This window comes from Cavia porcellus, unplaced genomic scaffold (assembly GCF_034190915.1).
Source record: "Cavia porcellus strain 051 isolate PalLab524CR breed Dunkin Hartley unplaced genomic scaffold, mCavPor4.1 scaffold_17, whole genome shotgun sequence".
Classification (NCBI taxonomy): Eukaryota; Metazoa; Chordata; class Mammalia; order Rodentia; family Caviidae; genus Cavia; species Cavia porcellus.
This window is the reverse complement of record NW_026947500.1, coordinates 23,271,960-23,290,244: the sequence shown is the minus strand read 5'-3', so window position 1 is coordinate 23,290,244 and position 18,285 is coordinate 23,271,960. Positions and strand designations below refer to the sequence as shown.

Sequence of the window (18,285 nt, the reverse complement as noted above, 5' to 3'; positions counted from 1 at the left end):
AGCCTCGGTTGGTTTCGGGGTAGCGGGGTGTGGCTCGGCCCCGGAACCTTATCTAAGACGGTAGTTGGGAACCGTAGGGCTGCGGTTGGAATTCTGCAAACTGGCTCCCCGGGGCGGGGGGAGGGGGTCATTTGTCCCGATCTGGGTCAGCCCTTGCGTCTCGCAGGCAGCTACTGTGTGGCCGGCCTGGGGCCAGCACTGCGCAGGGACCTGGCGGGACACTCAGGGCGGGGGCGGCGCGGCCTGTGGGGAACAGAGGCTTCGGCACAGGGACCTAGAGCAGGCCTCCAGCATGAGTCCAAGAGATTTATTGGCCCCTGATTAGCCCTGGCCAGTGCCTTGAGCTCGAGTGGCAGGGACTGCGCCACTGCCCGGCTTGTTCATGCTTCCAGGAACCTGAGGCAGGGAGGTGTGGAGCTCCAGCATTACCTGACCAAAAAGGGGTGGGGGTGTCTTGGACTGTGACTCCTGCAGAGTGAACCCAGGGAAAGGTTCACAGCCCTGAACCTCAGGCTGTGCCTGAGGGCACAGCCCTAGGATTCTGAGGGGCTCACCGGGCACAGCAGGGATTTTGAGAACCGAGGACCAATTTGGAGTGCTTGAGTAAATGCTGGTCAGTCTGTCAGGGAAATGAGAATTGATGCTGGGGAACTAAGCCAGCAAATGGGGTAAAAGGATGGGAGGTCTCATAGCCGGAGAAAAGCCTGGCAGTGGTACTGTGTCCTGAAGAAGTGCTTGGGGGCAGAGGTCCCAGCCTGGGAAGGCCCCTCTCTGGCCACCCAGTTTCTCCAGCCTCTCCACCCCATCTGTTTGCCTGAGGCTGCAGCAAAAACAAAGCAAAGAAAACACTCCATTGGCAGGCGATAAGTGCAGATAAGAGGCTCCCTTCCTCTGGAGGAGGGAGCAGCCAGCCTGGGAAGCGCCAGGAAGCAGGGAGAGGCCTTGAAGAGGTGCCAGCCTGACCCTACTGCAGAGCAGCCGCACCCTCCGAGCGCTGGTCCCGAGCATGAAGCAGGTCCTCTAGGCTGGCCGAAGACAGTGGGCCACAGAGGGTCCACGCTACCCTGCCTCCAGGTCAGGGCATCTCCAGTTAGTTGTTGCCCAGCGTTTGTGACTTCCACTCAGGACCTTAGTCTCCTCATCTGGAAAAGAGGCAGAACATCTCTCACAGGAATGAGGGGGACCAGGGTGTCTTAGCCCTGCCAAGTCTGGGGCTGTGTGCTTCCCTTCTTCCAGGAGTCACAGGCAGGCCCTTTCCCCACCTATCTCTAAAGGCCAGGTCCACTTAGCTGTCTGTCCCCACTCAGCTGCCTGTGGAAGGCCCAGAGTAGGCCGGGTACTTGGGTCATATCAGGCAACAGGAAGTGGGGCAGGGAAGGCTTCCTGAAGCAGCCTGTGCCTCTGTGAAGAGGGGACAGGAAGAGCCTGGGAGGGAGGAAAGCATGGGCAGGGGGAAACCAGGACACCAAACTGGAGGTAAGAGGGCAGAGAAACAGGCCCAGGGTTAGCCAGAGCTTCCTGTGGCAGTGAGGAGGTCACTGCAGGCCCTGAGCAAAGCAGTCAAGTTCAAAGCCAGCAACACTTGTGCTTGGTGCCTGACCGCAGCCCATTTTATAGATGAAGAAATTGAGGCCACTGAGGAAACAGGGCCTAGGACTGAGTCCTTTCCAAACCACACTGCACACAGGGTCCCTGAAATCCACTTTTATTCATGTAAAAAAAAAAAAAACCCAAAGGACAGAGAAAGAATGTGACCCAGACTTCCCAGAGCTCTAAGTCTCCACTCAGTGCTCCCTGGGAAGTCAGGAAAACAATGGCCATCTGGAGTGTGGATGTCATGGCGGGCAAGGCCTGGCCCAGGCCCCTCCCTAGGACTAAAGTTAGGAAGGAGGTAAGGCGGTCCCAGGAGGATGAAGGGAGTTAGTGGGGCATTGCCCCAGGTTTAAAAAAATAAAATTTCTAAAGGTCAAAAGTTAAAAAAAATTAGTGTCTTCTGCTGCCCTCTGCCCCGTGCCCACCCTGACTCGGTGGCCATTCCTGCTCAGCCAGTTCAAAGCTGTGTGTTCTCCTCCTGGCTCTCCAAGTCAGTACCAGACAGGTGCCCACTGCTCCCAGCTGCGTGACCATTGCTGGCACAGGCCACCAGCGGCCCATCCACCTGCCCCTCCAGCGTCTCGCCCAGCAGGCTCCGGCGGATCTCCAGGGGCAGCCTCGCCCGCTGATCCTGACATTCCTGGGTCAGCTGGGCCAGCAGCTGTGGGAAGAGGATGGGTGTCTCAGGGAGGCCAGGACACTGGGCACCCACCAGTCCACCTGCCCACCTCCTCCATAGTCTCACTTTGGGCTCCTCTTCTGCCAGCTGCTGTAGGACCTGCTGCTGCCCAGCCACCAGGCGGTCATGCCGCTGCTTCTGGGCCTCCTCCAGCTGTGAGGGTGGGCAAGGGCTCAGCTGAGGGGGCTAGGGCCCTGGGGCTCTGGCTGGGCACAAAAACCAGGTGGTGAAGGCTCCCAGGGTTGAGACTAGGCCCAAGGACTCCAAAGCTACAGGGCACTAGTACAGAAAGGCCCAGGGAGGAGACTCTAGAAGGCTTTTGAGTACAACATGGTTCCAGGCCAGACAGCAAGGAGGTGGCTTTCTGATGAAGGAAGAATCGGGGGTAGGGCTGGGCATCCCAGGAGCCTTACTCACCCGACGGATGGCGTTGACCGACTCAGTGATGTGCCTCCGATTGATCTCTGTCAGTTCCCTGCATAGGAGGAAGGCAAAGTGGGCTTGGTGCCCAGGCACCGCCTGCCTCCCCAGCACCCAAATGGCTCCCAGCCCCAACACCCTTACGCCTCCTTCTTATGTTTCTCCCTCGTCTTGGCTTCTGAGATACTGTTATGGCGCTTCCTGTCCAGGATCTTCTGCAGCTCCTTCTTCTCTCTGCAAAGGCAGGGAGAAGAGCAGGCATCAGGGGCAGGACTGGAGATCCTATCCTTCCAGTACCAGGAGTCCTGCCACGCCTCCCAACATAAGACCCTTAGCCTTCACCTGTCATTCATCTCCTTCAGCCTCTTGAACTGAGCTGTGTGTGCTTCCACCACAATCTCTCTGAGCCGCTGCTGAGTCTGGGGACACAGGCAGCCAGTGAGTACCAGAAGGCTGATGTCACTGCATGGTAGCATCCCTGGCTCCCTGGCCGCCATGCTCCTCACCTGCCTCAGGTATTCCAGCCTGCGCTCAGCCTCCACATCCGCCTGGGCCTCTCTTAGCTCCAGCAGGCTCTGCACCTGCCTGTTCTGGAACTCTCGGTACTGCTTCACCTCCTCCTCCTCCTTCATGTCTTCTGAGTCAGCAGCCCTGCCCCTGTGGAAAGAATCTTCTGGGTGATGCTGGGTCCCTTGGATGGGAAAGCAGAGGGGCCAGAGCATGACCCTGCAAGTGAGATCTGTCGTGCAACCATAAGGCCCTGCACCATTAGCTCTGCCCAGATCATGGGATCCTGTTTTCACAAATGCTTCTGATAAGGGACTTCAAAAGAAGTATCAGGTCAGCAGGCATGATGGTACATGCCTGTAATCCCAGAACTAGGAAGGCTGAGGCAGGAGGATCATTGAAAGTTTGAGACCATCCTGGGTTACAAAGTGAGCTAAAGGCCAGCCTGAACTGCATAGCAAGACCCTGTTTCTAAAACACTTAAAAAAAAAAAAAAAAAAAAAAAGACTAAAAACAAAAGAGGCATTAGCCCAGCATTGTGGCACATTCCTGTAATTCCAGCACTCAGAGGCTGACATGGGAGGATTGTTGCAAGTTCGAGACCGGCCTCGGCTACAAAGTGAGCTCAAAAAGAAAAAAAAAAGACATCACTTCCAGAGCAAAGAGGGGGCGCAGTTTAGGATGCCTTCCCTATACCAAATACTCCCCTGAAGCAGTCCCTGGCCTTGTCTGCAAGTCCACTGGGCACGGAACCCACATGCACACACATCCTCCTACCAACACTCCTGACAGTGGCCATGGGACACTCACAGGACCCCAGGCACAGGCCGGGCCTGCGTCAGGCCCTGGAGCAGGCGGCGGGTCAGGGCAATGGCCTTCCGCTGATGCTTCTTGCACAGCTCCCTCAGGTCTCGCTCTTGCCGGCTCCGGAGCTTCAGCAAAGCCTTGTGGCCTCGAAGCTCATCCAGGGGGATGGGAGCCACCTCTGTGAGCCAGAGCAAAGCGAATGGTTAGGTGGGCGGGCTGCCCTCTGGGTGGCAGCCCCCCCCCTGAGCAGGCCCTGACCCTACCTGAGAGGATGCTGGCAATGAGATCATCCCTCTGCCCTGAGAACAGAGGCCATGGTGAGAAGAGAGTGATGTGGCGGGAGCCGCTCCCCTCAAACCAGCCCCCTCCCACCCTGGCCACCCCCTACCTGGGCTGCTGAGGGAGGTACTTGTGGGAGAGGTAGCGGACCCAGGGGGTCGGCGCGGAGAGGCATCCATAGGGCTGGGTGTAGGATTTGAGGGTGGCTGGGAGGCCAGCTGCTGGGACGGGCCCTCCTGACAGGTCTCTGTGCCACCCAGAGCCTGCGTGGGAGAAAATGGGGTGGTCCTACTAGAGCTGCCCCTCCCTCCAGGCCATTCATGCCTAGTCACCCAGGGCTGCCCTGACCTGCCATCTCCCTGTCGGCCTGTCTGTGACACCCACAGAAAGTGAAGAGGGAACAGTCTGGCGCCAGGCCTGTGGCGTGGGCTCAGGAGCCCGCTGATGGCTCCAAGAATCCTCCCCTCTGCGGTCTGCCGCCCCTGCCTGCAGTCGCCGCTGCCCCTCCCTGCTCAGCTCCTGATTAAATCAGCGAAGGAAGCGGCCACAGAGTGGGCACCAGGCTTCCCTGCCAACAGCGCCAGCAGCCTTAATTGCAGCCATCTCTTCACTGCCCGCCACAGGCCCGCAGAGACTGGTCTGCAGAGGAGGCAGAACCTCTGCTCCAATCTCCCCACAGAAGCCACCACCTCCTGTTGGCTGCCAGGTGCCCATGTGTGAAAGGTTCCCATGGCCTCAAATCACCCTGACCAAGGGGTCTGGAGCCCTGCACTTCAGCTTTGACCCCACTTGAAGCTTAAGAAACCCCAGTCCTGGTCTAACTGTGAGGTCTCTCCAGTGCAAATGGTTTCTGTTTCCTTAAGATTCCACAGCTGGGGCTGGGGGTATAGCTCATTGGTAGAACACTGGCCCAGCATTCCTGAGGTGCTGGGTTCAAGTCCCAGCGCCACCAAAACAAAATAACAAAATGGAGTCAGGGATGGTGGCACATGCCTGTAATCCCAGCACTCAGGGGGCTGAGGCAGGATTGTCTAGTTCAAGACCAGCCTGGGCTACCTAGTAAGTTCAAGGCAGCTTGAACTCTGAACTACAAAGCAAGACCCTATCTTAAAAAACAAAACAGACCCGGGAAGAGTATCAAATGTTCTGAAACAGAACATTTTGATCAAACAAGAATGGACCTCCCAGGGGCTGGGGATTTAACTCAGTGGCATAAGCGCCTGCCTTGCAAGTGTGTGTTGTCTATTAAAAAACAAAACAGGGCCAGGGATTTAGCTCAATGGCATAAACACCTGCTTGGCAAGCACAAGGTCATTAGTTCAATCCCTGGTACCAAACAAATTAAATGAAAAACCCAAAGCCAGGAGCAGTGGCCCACACCTGTAATCCCAGCACTTGGAAGGCTGAGGCAGGAGGATTGCCTCAAATTCAAGGCCAGCCTGAAACATATAATAAAACCCTGACTCAGAAAAGACCAGAAAGCCAGGCGTGGTGGCTTATGCCTGTAATCCCAGCATTCTGGAGGCTGAGGCAGGAGGATCGTTGCGAGTTCGAGACCAGCCTGGACTACAAAGTGAGCTCAAGGCCAGCCTGAACTGGCTCAAAAAGACAAAAAAAGCATGCAAATCTTACTACCGAGAAGTCCCTTGTACTAGGCAGTGTGATAGACAAGGCCAGGAATAAGGGCTGGAGGCACAACCAGGCCACTGAGCTCAGCAGCCTCACACAGTCACTGGGGCCTCCTGTCCATCTCTGGGAACAGAGAGACCAAATTGGGGGTTGGGAGGATTCGATGAGCCAAGGAGGTGAAAAGAACTCACACCAGGCCTGGCAAAGCACTGGCACTTGGCATTCACTTGGCTTCGCAGTCTGGTTTGGGAAAAAGAGGTCAGAAAGCAGGCAGGCTGTGCGGCAGGCAGAGGGGATGGGTGGGGAAGGTACCAACCAGCCCTGCTCAGGGCAGGCAGCAGATGGCTGGGCTGGGAGGCCGGTAAGGTGTGGGCAGCAGAGAGAAGCCCACGGGCCTTTCTGTGCCAGAAAGCCCTGTCAGCCCTGCCACCTGACCCACTGTCACAGCCACCATAGTCACATCTCTTGGCCTCAGAATCAAGGCAAGCCTGAGCCCTGCCCACCTCTGAGGCCCGAACCCCCCATCACCTAGGCTCACCTCACTCTCCCCAATAAGGGCAGCCAGCTGCTTGGCCCGCTGGTCCATCAGGCTGACATGCTTGATGGGGTTGATCAGGGCTTCTGCATAATCTGGGGGACCAGAAGGCCAGGGGCTGAGACAGAAGCCCCCAGGCTGTGTCCTCCCCCACTGAAGGACTAAGGAACCATCCCAGTGCCACTCTCTTTGGGACCCACCCTCCTTGCCCCGGCCCTACCAGACCAACCCCAGCTCACCCTGGCGGTCACCCGGGATATAGTCAGAGGCCTCTGTGTAGATGAGCAGGGCTGGCAGGCACAGCGGCTGGTTGGCCTCGTTCCGCAAGCAGACATAGTGGTACCCTGGGCAACAGGAGGAGGGGTTGCTGGGCCCGGCTGTGTCCCCACACATTGGCCCCAGGCTGCCCGGAGCCCACTGTGGCCTCACCTGAGCGGATAGCAGAGACAGGCAGGATCCGGTGCCCCACAAACTTGCCGCCCTCCTCAAAGGCCGCAATGCGAAGCGAGGCCAGGGTGGGTAGCACCACCTGTGGGCCCAGACCACTGAGCCACAGAGTGGACACACAGCCACTGGGCTAACATGCTATACGCTTGGACAAGCTGACTGCTGGCCACTGTCCCCGCTGAGCTGACCCATCTTCCACAGCCTGACCCAAGGGGTAACCAGTTGCCATAAGGACCCTGAGCCATGGGTACAGGCAGACAAGGCCACTAGGTGACAAGTCAGGTTACTGTGGGCTTCAAAACTATAGAATGAGCTGAGAATTGGGGACCGAGGACAGCTCCAGCCTAGGTCAGAAGCAGAGGCTCAGTCCCCATGGGTCGGAAGATGCTTGAGATTTCAGGCCAAGGCAAAGGCTTCCAAGCCTCGGAGATAAGGCCAGCTATGTCTGCTCCCCACTGCGGGGTGACAGGCCCTCTTTTGGGCTTCCCTTTCTGCCACCTCTTCTCTCATGCAAAAGAGGGCAGGGAACCCTGACTCTGACACACACAAGGCCTGGGAGGTCCCTTGACCCATCACCACCACCAGTGTACCTGGTTCCTGTCCAGACAGGTCGGGGCAGGCCCAGGACCTGGTTTACCTTGGGGAACTCAAAGATTTCTTCGTCCCAGACGGGATTGAAGGAGTTTCCCTGAGATGTCCGAGTGCGGTATTTGCGCCGTGTATCGATAGGAAGTCCGAACATGTCCACCTCTACATAGATGCCCACCTTCCTGTCAGACAGGAACTGCCCCGAGATCACCTGGGCAGGCGGGCCAAGGAGGCTCAGCAGCTGTTCAGAGCCCCGCCCAGGACACCCGGCCCAGGTCCTTCCAGTCCCACCTTGACACTCAAAGCATTGGCCACGATGCCGTCCACGATGACTTCCGTGAAGGGGTCGAAGGATTTATCTGGCCGCCGCATGAACTCGGGCTTGAGCAGGTACCCACTACGCCCGTTATACTCAAACACACCCGCATTGAGCTGCATTGGCAAGTCTGGGGGTGCACGGGCAGGGCGGGGTCAGTCAGTGGCTCAGTCAGGGTCAGAAAGCCAGAGGTAGGACAGTGCCATGCAAAGAAAGCCCAGGGGTTACTAGGGGTCAGGAGTCTAGGTCCCAGGGTCAGGGGTAGAATCAACCAGCACCAAGGGCCCAAATCAGGGAAGATCAGACAAGTAAGGGGTCTCACTGGGGTTCACCCAGGTGGAAGTTCAGGGTGACTGGACAGGGTCACATATCTGTTAGCCAAGTTCAATCACAGGTCAGAAGTCAGTAAGAGGTGCTATAGGAGGGTGGCTGGGCAGGCCAGGGGGCAGAGGCTATGGGGCAGGACTCACCCAGGGTCTGGAAATTGAGTGCCACGAGCTGGCAGCCCACATTCCAGAAGAGCTGTGGCATGTAGTTGGAGGAGTCCACACGTGTGCCCTTGGGGTAGATGCGGCTGAGCTGCTGCTTGTTGTATCTAAGGTTGGTAGTCAAGGCCACACTGCGCACCAGTGCCCACCCTTTCTTACCTGCTTCCTGCCCAAGCCCTACCTTCCTGGGAATCCCAGCAAAACTTCATTTCTGTTAAATCCCGCTTCTCAGCCTGGACTCACCCCATGACAATCCAGACCTGCCCTAACCCCAGGCCTGGGTGCTGTGTGCCAGGTGCCTGCATGGGTTCCAGCGGGGTTGGAAACCAGAACCACCTGCAAGCTCCGCCCACCCTGACCCACAGCACCTGGCAGGATACTCCACAAACTCCATGGGGCTCTTGGTCAGCTGCTCCATGGCTTTGGTCTCCACAAAGGAGGACATCTCAAAGCACTTGTTCCTCTCTGGGGGGCAACAGAGGGAGAGGTCAGAGCTAGCAGAGCCGGGCAGGGCTGGCTCCCACTCTTCACCTAGCCCCACTCACTGCGAGCAGCCTCAAAGGACTTGAACTTGACGGGCTCAATGTAGTTGACAAGAGTCGACATCTCCTCCGTGGCGTTGACCTCACTGCTGGCTGTGCCCTGTGACCACCCCCCAGAACCCAGAGTCAGCCACACTGGATGTTTCCTCGCTTGTCCTCACAAAGGAGGTACTGACCTCTTCCCACACCTCCAGTTGCAAGCCAGCAGCTTTCCACAGGACCCTGTCATCACCATGAGCCTGACAATTCTATTGCCACCCGCCCTGAGAGCCCCTCCAGCCCCCCGGATTGCACCCCTGCCCTGCACCCTTGCATTGCCCATCCCCAGGGTATTTGTGCCTCTTTGCCACTCCCCTACTGACCCTCAAAGCTGGAAGCCCCTCCCCACCGGGGAGTTCAGTTTCTCCCATGCCCATGAGCCCAAATTTCCATTCCAAGCCATTCCTTCCAGTCACTGTCCCCTCACCATCTGCTCTAACTCAGCCCCTTTGTGGGGAGCTCTGGCCCCTATCTATGCACCCCCCTCAAATCTGCTGCCAGTCTGACCTCTTCTCTTTTTGCACTGGCCTCTCCTTTTGCGCTCTCTGACCCCGCCTTAGACCTTTTGCACCTTATGTTCCCAACCTCCTTTACCCAGGTCACAAGCGTCACTGTCTTCTCACTTCCGGGTTTACTGAGAAACACCGCCTACCCTGCACACCTATGCTAAACTGTAAGGTCGGGGATGACATCTGTCTGGTCAGTGAGACCCAGAGCCCAGCAGCGCCCCACCCCGACCTGCCCGCATGTGGCTCTCACCTCATCTGTAGTTGGCTTTTTGGGGTCTGTCGGTTCTTCCTCCTCTTCATCCTCCTCCTCGTCCTCACGGTCAGCAGGCCCAAGAACATCTGAGCCCCGGTTCAGGCTCTCCTCCCCTAGAGACTTCCGGGGCTCCAGGCTAGGTTTCTCGAGGCCCACCTCCTCCCCATTGCTCAGGGCTGGGCAGCTGTCGGAGCTGGGGGACCCTGTAGAAGGCAGGGGTCAGAGGTCCGAGATCAGGACTGCAGGCCAATGTTCAGGAAGCCTGGAGGCTGCGCACAAGTTGTGTAGGGCAACTCCATGAGGAAGTCAAGGTATATCCTGGGTAGTCCAGTCTGGGAGAGGTCGGAGGTCAGGGATTAGAAAGCATTAAAGCCAGTGGTATTTCAGAGGGGTCATAAGTCAAAGGTGAAGGTCTGGAATTATATTCAGTAGGGAGGTAGGCAGGGTGGCTCAGAGGTGAAAAGTCAGGAATTGGGGTACAACAGCCTCAATAGCAGGGGCAAAGGAGGACAAGATAGGTTATAGGAAAGCGTTGGTCAGAGACATACACAAAGGGGACTCAGCGAGATGAGAAGTCAGGGGTCCCCAATAAAGTGACAGGGCAAAAGTTAGTTGAAATTATAACTCATGGGTGGCTGGAGTCAGCTCGGGGTTTGAGGGTCACACCAACGCATAAGGACATGCTTTGTAGAGGTCTGTCAGAGGTCGGAGCCCTAATCCAGCTTCAGGGGGGCCATGTGGGGCGGGAGGCCACGGATAAGGGGTTCAGAACTGGACAGAACCAAAACGCATGGGGGCAGAGCTTGGTTTGGTGGTGATGGCGATGGCTGGGGGAAGGAGATCGGTGCCAGCCGCAGGAGCGACCCAGTGTGGCAGTGATCCAGGGTCAGGACCTAGGCGAACGGCGAGGCAGGCCTTACCCAGCTGGGGCGAGGAGGGCTCGGTGGCAGCGGAGCTCTCGCTCAGGGCTGAGTTGCTCTGCTCCAGCGGCCGCTTGCGCACGCCGCTGTCAGGCAGGCCGGTGCTGGGCCGGTGCCGCTTCTTGTTCTTCACCAGGATGCGGCCCATCAGCTCCTGGGGACTGGGCAGGGAGGTGCCCGCGGCCAGCTGGGTGAAAGCACAGACAGGTCAGGGCCTACCACAGCACCCCTCGCTCCCGGGTGACCTGCCTGGGCGCCCCCATACCGGGTACTTATCCAGTGGGTCGATGAGCAGCGCATCCCCGAAGATGGAGCGGCAGTACTCAGCCATCTTGGCCTGCTGCTTCGCCCTGTAGGCCCAAGGTCAGAGATCAGAGGCAGAGTTCCTGGAGGGGGGCTGCAACAGGGCGGGGAGGAAGCCCACAAGGTGGGTGCAAGTTCCCAGCGTCAGGGGTCATGAGAGCGCAGAGGAAGGGGCTGTCTCTGGGGTTCTGGGGAAACCACCATCAGAGGCCTCCCTATTAGAGATTTCCATGACGGGCATCTCAGGTCTGAGGGCCTGAGGCTGGGGTCCCCAGATAGGAGCCACTCACGAGTCCACATGGTTCTCGAAAGACAGGATGACAGGGTAGGGCGAGGTCTTGAAGGCGGACTCAGCGATGGCCTCTAGCACGTCACGCAGCGGCACCTCAGTAGTCATGGTGAAGCCATGGGTGATGAAGGGCTCCTCCTCAGGTGGCCGCCCCTTCCATACGTCCAGTTCCACACAGCGGCAGCCCCACAGCAGCACCTGGCGATACATCTCCACCGACGAGGCCCCAGCCAGCTGCCCCGCTGCGGGGGAGGCTGTGTCACCAGGGTCACCTGCCTGTCCAGCCTTTCACCACCCCAGCTCCGCCATCAATCAGGCCACACTGGGGACACAGAGGCCCCCATGGCAGCTCCAGCACACTCTGGACAGCTCCTGTGCACAAAACCAGTGTGACCTCTCCCAGGGCGGGGCTCAGGTCCCTCACTGCCCTCACTGCAGTGTCCACCTACATGGGCACACAGCAGGCCTAGCCAGCTTGGGTTAGTGTGGTCCTTCCTCCATGGCTGGCTTCTCTCATCTTCTCCCCACCACCCTCCTGCCCCACCAGCCAGAACTGTGGGGTCACCCCTGACATCTACCATAACTCCCAGGACCACACCAATCTATCCCAGTCTTCACTCCGCCTCCTGCCTCGGGACCAAGGGGCTCCTTCCCTCTCTCCAATTCAGTCCCCATAGAGCACCTGGCGGCAGCCTCCTGCAGCCTTCTACAGGCCTACCAGGTAACATCCCCACTTGCTTGCTGCCCTCAAAGTCGCCTCTCCTACTCCTCGGGAGTCCCCAGGCATTCCACACCCCTCCCTCCCCACGCACCTGCTCCAGCCCAGACCCCACCTGCCTCTCGCGCATCCTTTCTTCCTTCTTCTCTTTCACTGAGGAGAGGGTGCTGCTGGGAATTGAACCCATGGCCCTGCATGTACCAGGCAAGTACTCTACCACTAAGCCACATCTCTAGCACAATTTTTAAATTTTGAGACATAGTTTTGCTAAATTGCCCTCTCATACACATCTCAGTCCCTCTACAGGGACAATTTCTGACCTCAAAAGTGGCAAACTCCTAGAGGGGCCCCCCTTCAGGGAGCAGGTTATTTGTCCCCTGCCGCCTTCCCAGCACTGCCCCACAAATGAGCAAATGAGGTGAAAGAACTGTGCTTCAAGGAAAGAGGTGGCCCTAGGCCAGAGGACAGGGGAGGACAGAGGACCTGTTGCCCCGCTCACCTGTGAGGTAGGTGTTGTGTGAGGAATTGATGAAGTAGGCGCTCAGTGGCTGGGTCATGTCCATGCTCAGATCCAGTGCCTCCAGGGGCAAGATGCCGTTCTCCTCCCCTCCCAGGTAGCGGCTGAAGCCCTCCATGGACATCTGGTCTGGGGTGGAGCAGGGGCAGGTCAGTCCCGCCCTCCACACCCTCCCCCGCCTAGGCCCCTCAATGCTCACCGCGCTCCAGGAACTGCTGGTTAGGCTCATACTTCTCAATGAGCAGCCGGGCCTGGGAGGGCCTCAGAGGTGGGTACAGTACTTCATTGAGCCTTGGGTCCCTTTGCTTCTGGTTGATGAAGTCCATCAGCTGCTCCAGCGTCAGGTATGGCTTGCCCTTGGCACCTCTGAGGGGCCAAAAGTTGGCTCAGGCTGGAGGCTCACGTACTCCCCTATGCCAGCCCTCACCCTGGGACAGGGAGTTGAAGGCCTTGTGCCTGGCTCCAGCAGCCACACATTACAACTCTGGGCAAGTCTCTGCTCCTTTGGGGCCTCGGTTTCCCCATCCACACTCCTGACTGCTCAGCGTTGTAGGGGCAGCAGAAGAGCTGCCAATGACATTACCAAGGGCTTCAGAAGCTGCCACATACTCAGCCTTCACCTTGTGCTTCCAGACCCTGGATCCAGACTTGGCTCCAGCCCTCACTTGCTACACGAGCTCAAGCAGGTCCCATAACAAGTCTGGGCCACTTGGATCTCGTAAACCAACCATGGCAAAGGGCTGGCACGAAGCTATCTGTAACTGAGCTACAGGATCTGTGGCTCTGAGTCTCGCTGCACTGTGCTCATCCTGCCCCCTTCCCAGTACCCTGGGACCTGACCCACCATGCCCCTGTCTCGCAGGGCTGGAGGCACACAGAGCAGAGATCAGGCACAGGAACCCAGGGGACCGGGGGATGGGCGCAGCCCTGCTTACATCTCCAGCAGGATCTTGTCAATGTCTGGCCGCAGACATAGCTTGTTCAGGAACCGCTCGAAGATTTCCAGAGAAAATTCATCAGGCCGGATGGACTCACTCTGGGGGTGAGGAATGGAGGTGAGCACCTGCAACATCCAGCCCCAAAGAGTGGGAACCCCCAGCCCCACTCCACCCCACACACCCGGTTGAAATTGAGGCCACAGGACTCCAGTGCTGTCTCCACTCGCTTCTTGTCTGCTGAGAACATCTTGAGGATGCTGATTCAGGGAGGAGGGTCAGGGTCAGTGGGGGGCAAGGATCACGGATCACCAAGGTTAGTGAAGATGCTAAGGAAAAGGGGTCTCACTTCTTCTTTTTTTTTTTTTTTTGTCTTTTTATCAGTACCAGGGATCGAACTTAAGACTGCCTGCTTGCAAGGCAGGCGCTTATGCCGCTGAGCTAAATCCCCAGCCCCGGGGCTCACTTCTTAACAGGAATCCGTCCATCCTGGTTCACCTGCAGCTTCAATTTCGTGTATCTGGGGAGGAAGGTACAGGAGTCACACCCTGGGAAGGGCCACATGACTTCCCCCCAAACCCAAGTGCCACCAGGGTGGCCCTGAGCTCACGCTTTTCGCAGGAAGGTGTTGCGAGAGGCGTTCTGAGCCAGGATGTTCATAGCCAGCTTGAACAGCTCCTCAGACCAGACCTGGGGGGTCAGGATACAGAGGGAGGAGATAAATGGGGAGATGGGCTGGCTCCTAGGGACCATGCCCCTCACGCAGGACAGGGTCTGGTACACATCAAGTCAGACAATGGCATGAGACGCAGCAGGTGCTCAGAGAATGACAGGGCAGGGACCCCTCAGGCTGCCCCTCAGCCCTGGCCCACCTTGACGGTGTCATCCTGCACCGCCATGAAGTTCAGGAATGTGGTATTTACTGGGTCTGGCCCAGCCACCACTGTCATTAGCTTCTCCTCCAGCCGGGCATCAGGGCCCCCAAAGCCAAGCACTTCCCGGATCTTGGGGTCCTGAATGGCAAGAACCAAGGGTGAGGAGGGGCTGTTCCAGCCCCTAGGACCTCCTCCCCTCAGGCCTGGGCCACGCACCTTGGGCAGGCGAGCATAACGTCCTGTCCGTGTGTCCCTGATTGAGCTGATGTCCAGTGTGTCCACTTCCTGGGGAAACCATATTACAGAGTGGTCAAGCAGCTACAGGGCCAGAGTAGGAGCCCCCAGGTTCTCCACCTAGGGCGCTCCCTCAGCCCTGCTGGAGCACTTCCTGTCTGGGGATCCAGGAAGAGGTCAGCCAGCATCTGGGCCCCACACCCAGGGCAGAAGGACCTGGGCCTGTGCCGACCCCACCAGCACCTGCCCTTACCATGTTGGGTCCCGTCCAGTACAAGAAGAAGCCATGGGAATCCACACGCAGGGTTACCAGATTCCGACTAGAGGTCTCCTAGGGACAGCACAGGACAACAGGGCTCAGGGAGGGTTGAGGCAGGCTGGGGCCCCAAATCCTTCTAGCTGTCCATACCCACATTCCTGCCAGGGGGCCAAGAGGAAGCCTCATCCAGTCCACAGGTCCACCATGGCTTCCGTGGCCCTCAGAACAAAGCCAAGGTCTTCAGTGTGACATTTGATGTGCTGGTCCCAACCTCCCTCCCAGTGTCTCCTGTTTTGCTCTGGAAGTCTTTTTTCCCGTCTCTCAGTTCTTGCCTGACAATCGTGAGGTTGTGAGTTCAACCCCTAGTACCAAAAAAAAAAAAAAAAAAAAAAGAGAGAGAAGGCCTAGGTTCAACTCCCAGCACCACAAAAATAAAAAGGCCTGGGCATGTAGCTTCATGGTAGACCTCCTCTAGGTTTAATTCCAGTATCAAAAAAGGAAATTATTTCCTAACTTCTTTACCCACAAAATCTAGCCCACCTGCTAGCGGGCCTCCCCAGACCCTATCCTGGGCTCAGTTTCCCCAGAAGGCCCAAGAGCTCCATGACAGTTGGAGCCCCCACCTCACAGCGCCCTTAGTTGAGCCCATTACAGAATCAGACATCTGTAGGATGAAAGCAGAGGGTTTAGAAGCCTCACTCCAAAGCCCATCTGCAGCCTCCAGGGCCTCATGATGCTTAGCCCACTACTTCACAATCTGCCACCAAGCCCAGCACCGGCCACCTTGCTCCCTCACCCCACCTTACAGAGGCTCGAGCCGTCCAGGGCTGGGCAGTGTGAGCTGTCTCTTCCCAAACAGCTCTGCGACTGGAGGCAGGGAAGAAAAGAGCTAACCAGCCCCATTTTCTGAAGAGTGCCCAGTGCCTGGCACATTCCCAGGGCTACTCCAGGCGACTCAGGACTGACTCAAGAGCCAGAGAGGTGTCGTCAAGAGCTCAGACTTGCCTAGGACCTGAGCAGACAGTTAATCACAAAAAGAACCCCCCTCCAGTCAAAAGAGGTCCCCAACTCCAGTTGGGTGCCACCCTAGAACTGTTGCTCACAGCTGGGGGGACAATCTCATCACTAAAAATATAGCTGTTTGCATTCCTGGGCCCCCAGGGGTGGTTTTAAGTGTGCAGAAGCTGCGACCCTGCTTCAATTCTGCTTCGGCCTCCTGATGAGCCTATTTTGCACAAAAACAGACTGGGGGTCTTCTAGGGTTTAGAAGCCTTTGGAGTGAGGCTTCTAAACCCTCTGCTTTCATCCTACAGATGTCTGATTCTGTAATGGGCTCAACTAAGGGCGCTGTGAGGTGGGAGCTCCAAATGAGGGTCAGGGGGCTAGGGCTTGCCCAAGGTCAAGAAGAGAACCCTTAGAGTGTCCTATCATCTGGGAAGCAGGGGGCCAAGCAAGGTATCCACAGGGCCCCAGTGCCTGGACTCAGCCACAACCCCCAGTCAGGCCTCAGTCTCCACTTCTGGAGAATGGAGATTGCACCAGCTCCGCCCAATGCAAGCTTTTGCTTATAAAGGACAGCAGCTGATCTGGGGACACTCCTGGGGACCCTCAAAGCTAGGATGCATGGCTCCCTCCCACGGTGTGCTGACACACTGCCCCAGCCCCTCTTGGGGATTTCCAACACAGTCCTGCCCCGAGGTCCCCCACTGTTGTGGACCTGGTGGCCCCTCCCCAGGGTCTGGGCCCCGCTCTGCAACCCCAGGCCTGGTCGGCAACCTCCACCCCCACCCCCAGGGCCCTCTCCTTGTTCCCACTTCCTTATTTGGGTTTATCACACTGGAAGGAAAAGGGGAAACTTTTCCCTTCAGACTGGCCTTGAAGGAGGGGGTCTCCCAGGCCCGGGGGGCACCCAGGCACCCCTCACCCGCACACCTGTCGCCCAGGACACGCCCCCAGCCCTCCCCCACCAGCTCCCACGCCTTCCAGCCCCACCCAGCCGGAAAGGAGCCCAGCGTCTTCCAGGCCTGTGGCCTGACCGGGGAGGAACGGCTAGGAAGCTCTGGCGGCCCGCCGGGTGAAGGCCCCGGGGAAGGAGGGGCGCTCGGAAGAGGGAAGGGGGCGGTATGAAAACGTGGGTGGGGCGCGGGACCGAGATGGGGGTGCAGCAGGTGGGGGCTTGCGCATCTGGATAGTACCAGGAGCAGGGAGGGTAGAAAGGGGAGGCCGGGATTTATTGGGGTTCAAAGTCCCAGACTAAGGAGTGGGGAGCAAAGTTTCTAGGGGTGGAGGAACTTGGGGGGACTGTCCACTGCAGAGGGGGTGTGACTCCGTTCTCCCAACTGACCCAGGAGCTGGGCTGGGAACCAGAAGCAGGGCGAAAAGCCAAGAGAGGGCGAAGGAGTGATGAATGGAGAAGCTCACTCAGGGCTCGACACCGGGGACAGCGGGGTCAAAGCGGCAGCCACCCAGGACGAGTCCTCCTCCCTCCCCCCAGCCTGCTAGGGCGTCCAGCGCCGCAGGGGTCTAGGGACCAGGCCAGGGTCCCGGACCTAGAATTACTCTGGCCGGGAGGGGTGCAAAGGGCAAGTGAAGTGGGGCGCGGGATTTACTGGGGCTCAAAGTATGCTCCAAAGAGTGGAGATCGCCGATTTCCCCTGCCGAGGAACTGGTTTGCTAGGGGGGACAAAGTCTTCATGACCGGGACGACTGGGGACTTAAGTTTCCGGAGTGCAGCCGGGCTGGAATAGGGGCGCCGTAGCCAGGCAAGGCCGGCGTGGGGATCCCCAGCATCGGACATAGCGCACGCGGGGTGTCCCCGGATCTGGGCGGCGCGGGGTCCGGCACATTTACCTCGTCCCATTTGATGAACTTACTCCCGCGCCGCAGGGTCTCCACCACTGTGGGCGGCTCCAGCTGCAGCGCGTGGACGCCGGGCCTGGCTCCCGCCATGGCCGAGCCACGAGCGGATCGGGGACCCCCGGAGCCCCGACGGGGACAGACGGCGCCGCCGCTCCCTCCGCGCGCTCTCGGGCGGCCCGCTTCGGCCCCGCGGCGTCAGCGCCCGCCCGCTTGTCTGTCCCCGACGGACCAGAGACTGGGCGCCGGGCCCCGCCCCCGCCCCGCCCCGCCCCGCCTCGCCCGGGCCCGCCCATCTCGGGTTGGCTCCCCCTAGCGGCCGGGGCGGCGATTGCAGCCAGAGGCAGACGAAGCAGGGCGTACCTGAGTAAGTGGGGGGCTTGGGAGGGGACACTCAATAAGAACAGATACCTGCTGCTGTTGGAGTACAGTTGTAGGGACGGGGTGTTCAGGGGGTTGCTTAGGACCGGCTGGACGAAGGACTGGAGGTCAGGACTTGGGCCAGGGGAAGCAAAACTCTATCCCCACCCCGTCCTGCTGCACTTAGCTGGGTGCAGGAAAAGCCACCCTCATGCGGTGCCCTCACTTTGTCTCAACCCCCCTGCGGCAGCTCAGTTCCCCCTCCCCCAGAGCACTTAGTCTGCTAATGGGCCTCCCGCCGGGCAGGTGCCCCTCCCCATCGCCGCCCCGGGAGGCCGGGCGCCAGCTACCTCCCGAGGACCCAAACACCCAGAGTGATCCCTGGAAG

The 18,285-nt window shown here is 58.6% G+C and overlaps 1 protein-coding gene across 4 annotated transcripts; it reads right to left on the bottom strand.

Annotated features, from left to right (window-relative positions):
• Positions 1-292: 292 nt before the first annotated feature.
• Plcb3 (phospholipase C beta 3) lies at positions 293-17,848 on the bottom strand. Of its 4 annotated transcripts, XM_063227414.1 has the most exons (32): positions 17,555-17,848; positions 14,676-14,753; positions 14,405-14,473; positions 14,186-14,326; positions 13,924-14,003; positions 13,780-13,833; positions 13,498-13,573; positions 13,314-13,414; positions 12,578-12,744; positions 12,361-12,507; positions 11,145-11,385; positions 10,817-10,901; positions 10,552-10,738; positions 9,629-9,834; positions 8,834-8,930; positions 8,669-8,753; positions 8,271-8,395; positions 7,776-7,930; positions 7,534-7,695; positions 6,879-6,978; positions 6,689-6,793; positions 6,453-6,544; positions 4,395-4,548; positions 4,270-4,305; positions 4,010-4,184; positions 3,199-3,349; positions 3,035-3,111; positions 2,837-2,926; positions 2,690-2,747; positions 2,339-2,425; positions 2,019-2,254; positions 293-1,142 (listed from the first exon to the last, which is right to left on the bottom strand). In XM_063227414.1, the coding sequence occupies exons 1-31, from the start codon at positions 17,831-17,833 to the stop codon at positions 2,051-2,053; spliced, it is 3,864 nt and encodes a 1,287-aa protein (XP_063083484.1). In that variant the 5' UTR covers positions 17,834-17,848; the 3' UTR covers positions 293-1,142; positions 2,019-2,050. The 4 variants fall into 4 exon arrangements, with proteins under 4 accessions (XP_063083484.1, XP_063083483.1, XP_003468206.1 ...); XM_063227413.1 differs by lacking the exon at positions 293-1,142 and having other exon boundaries at positions 1,690-2,254; XM_003468158.5 differs by lacking the exon at positions 293-1,142 and having other exon boundaries at positions 1,690-2,254; positions 17,532-17,763.
• Between the last annotated feature and the right edge of the window lie 437 nt (positions 17,849-18,285).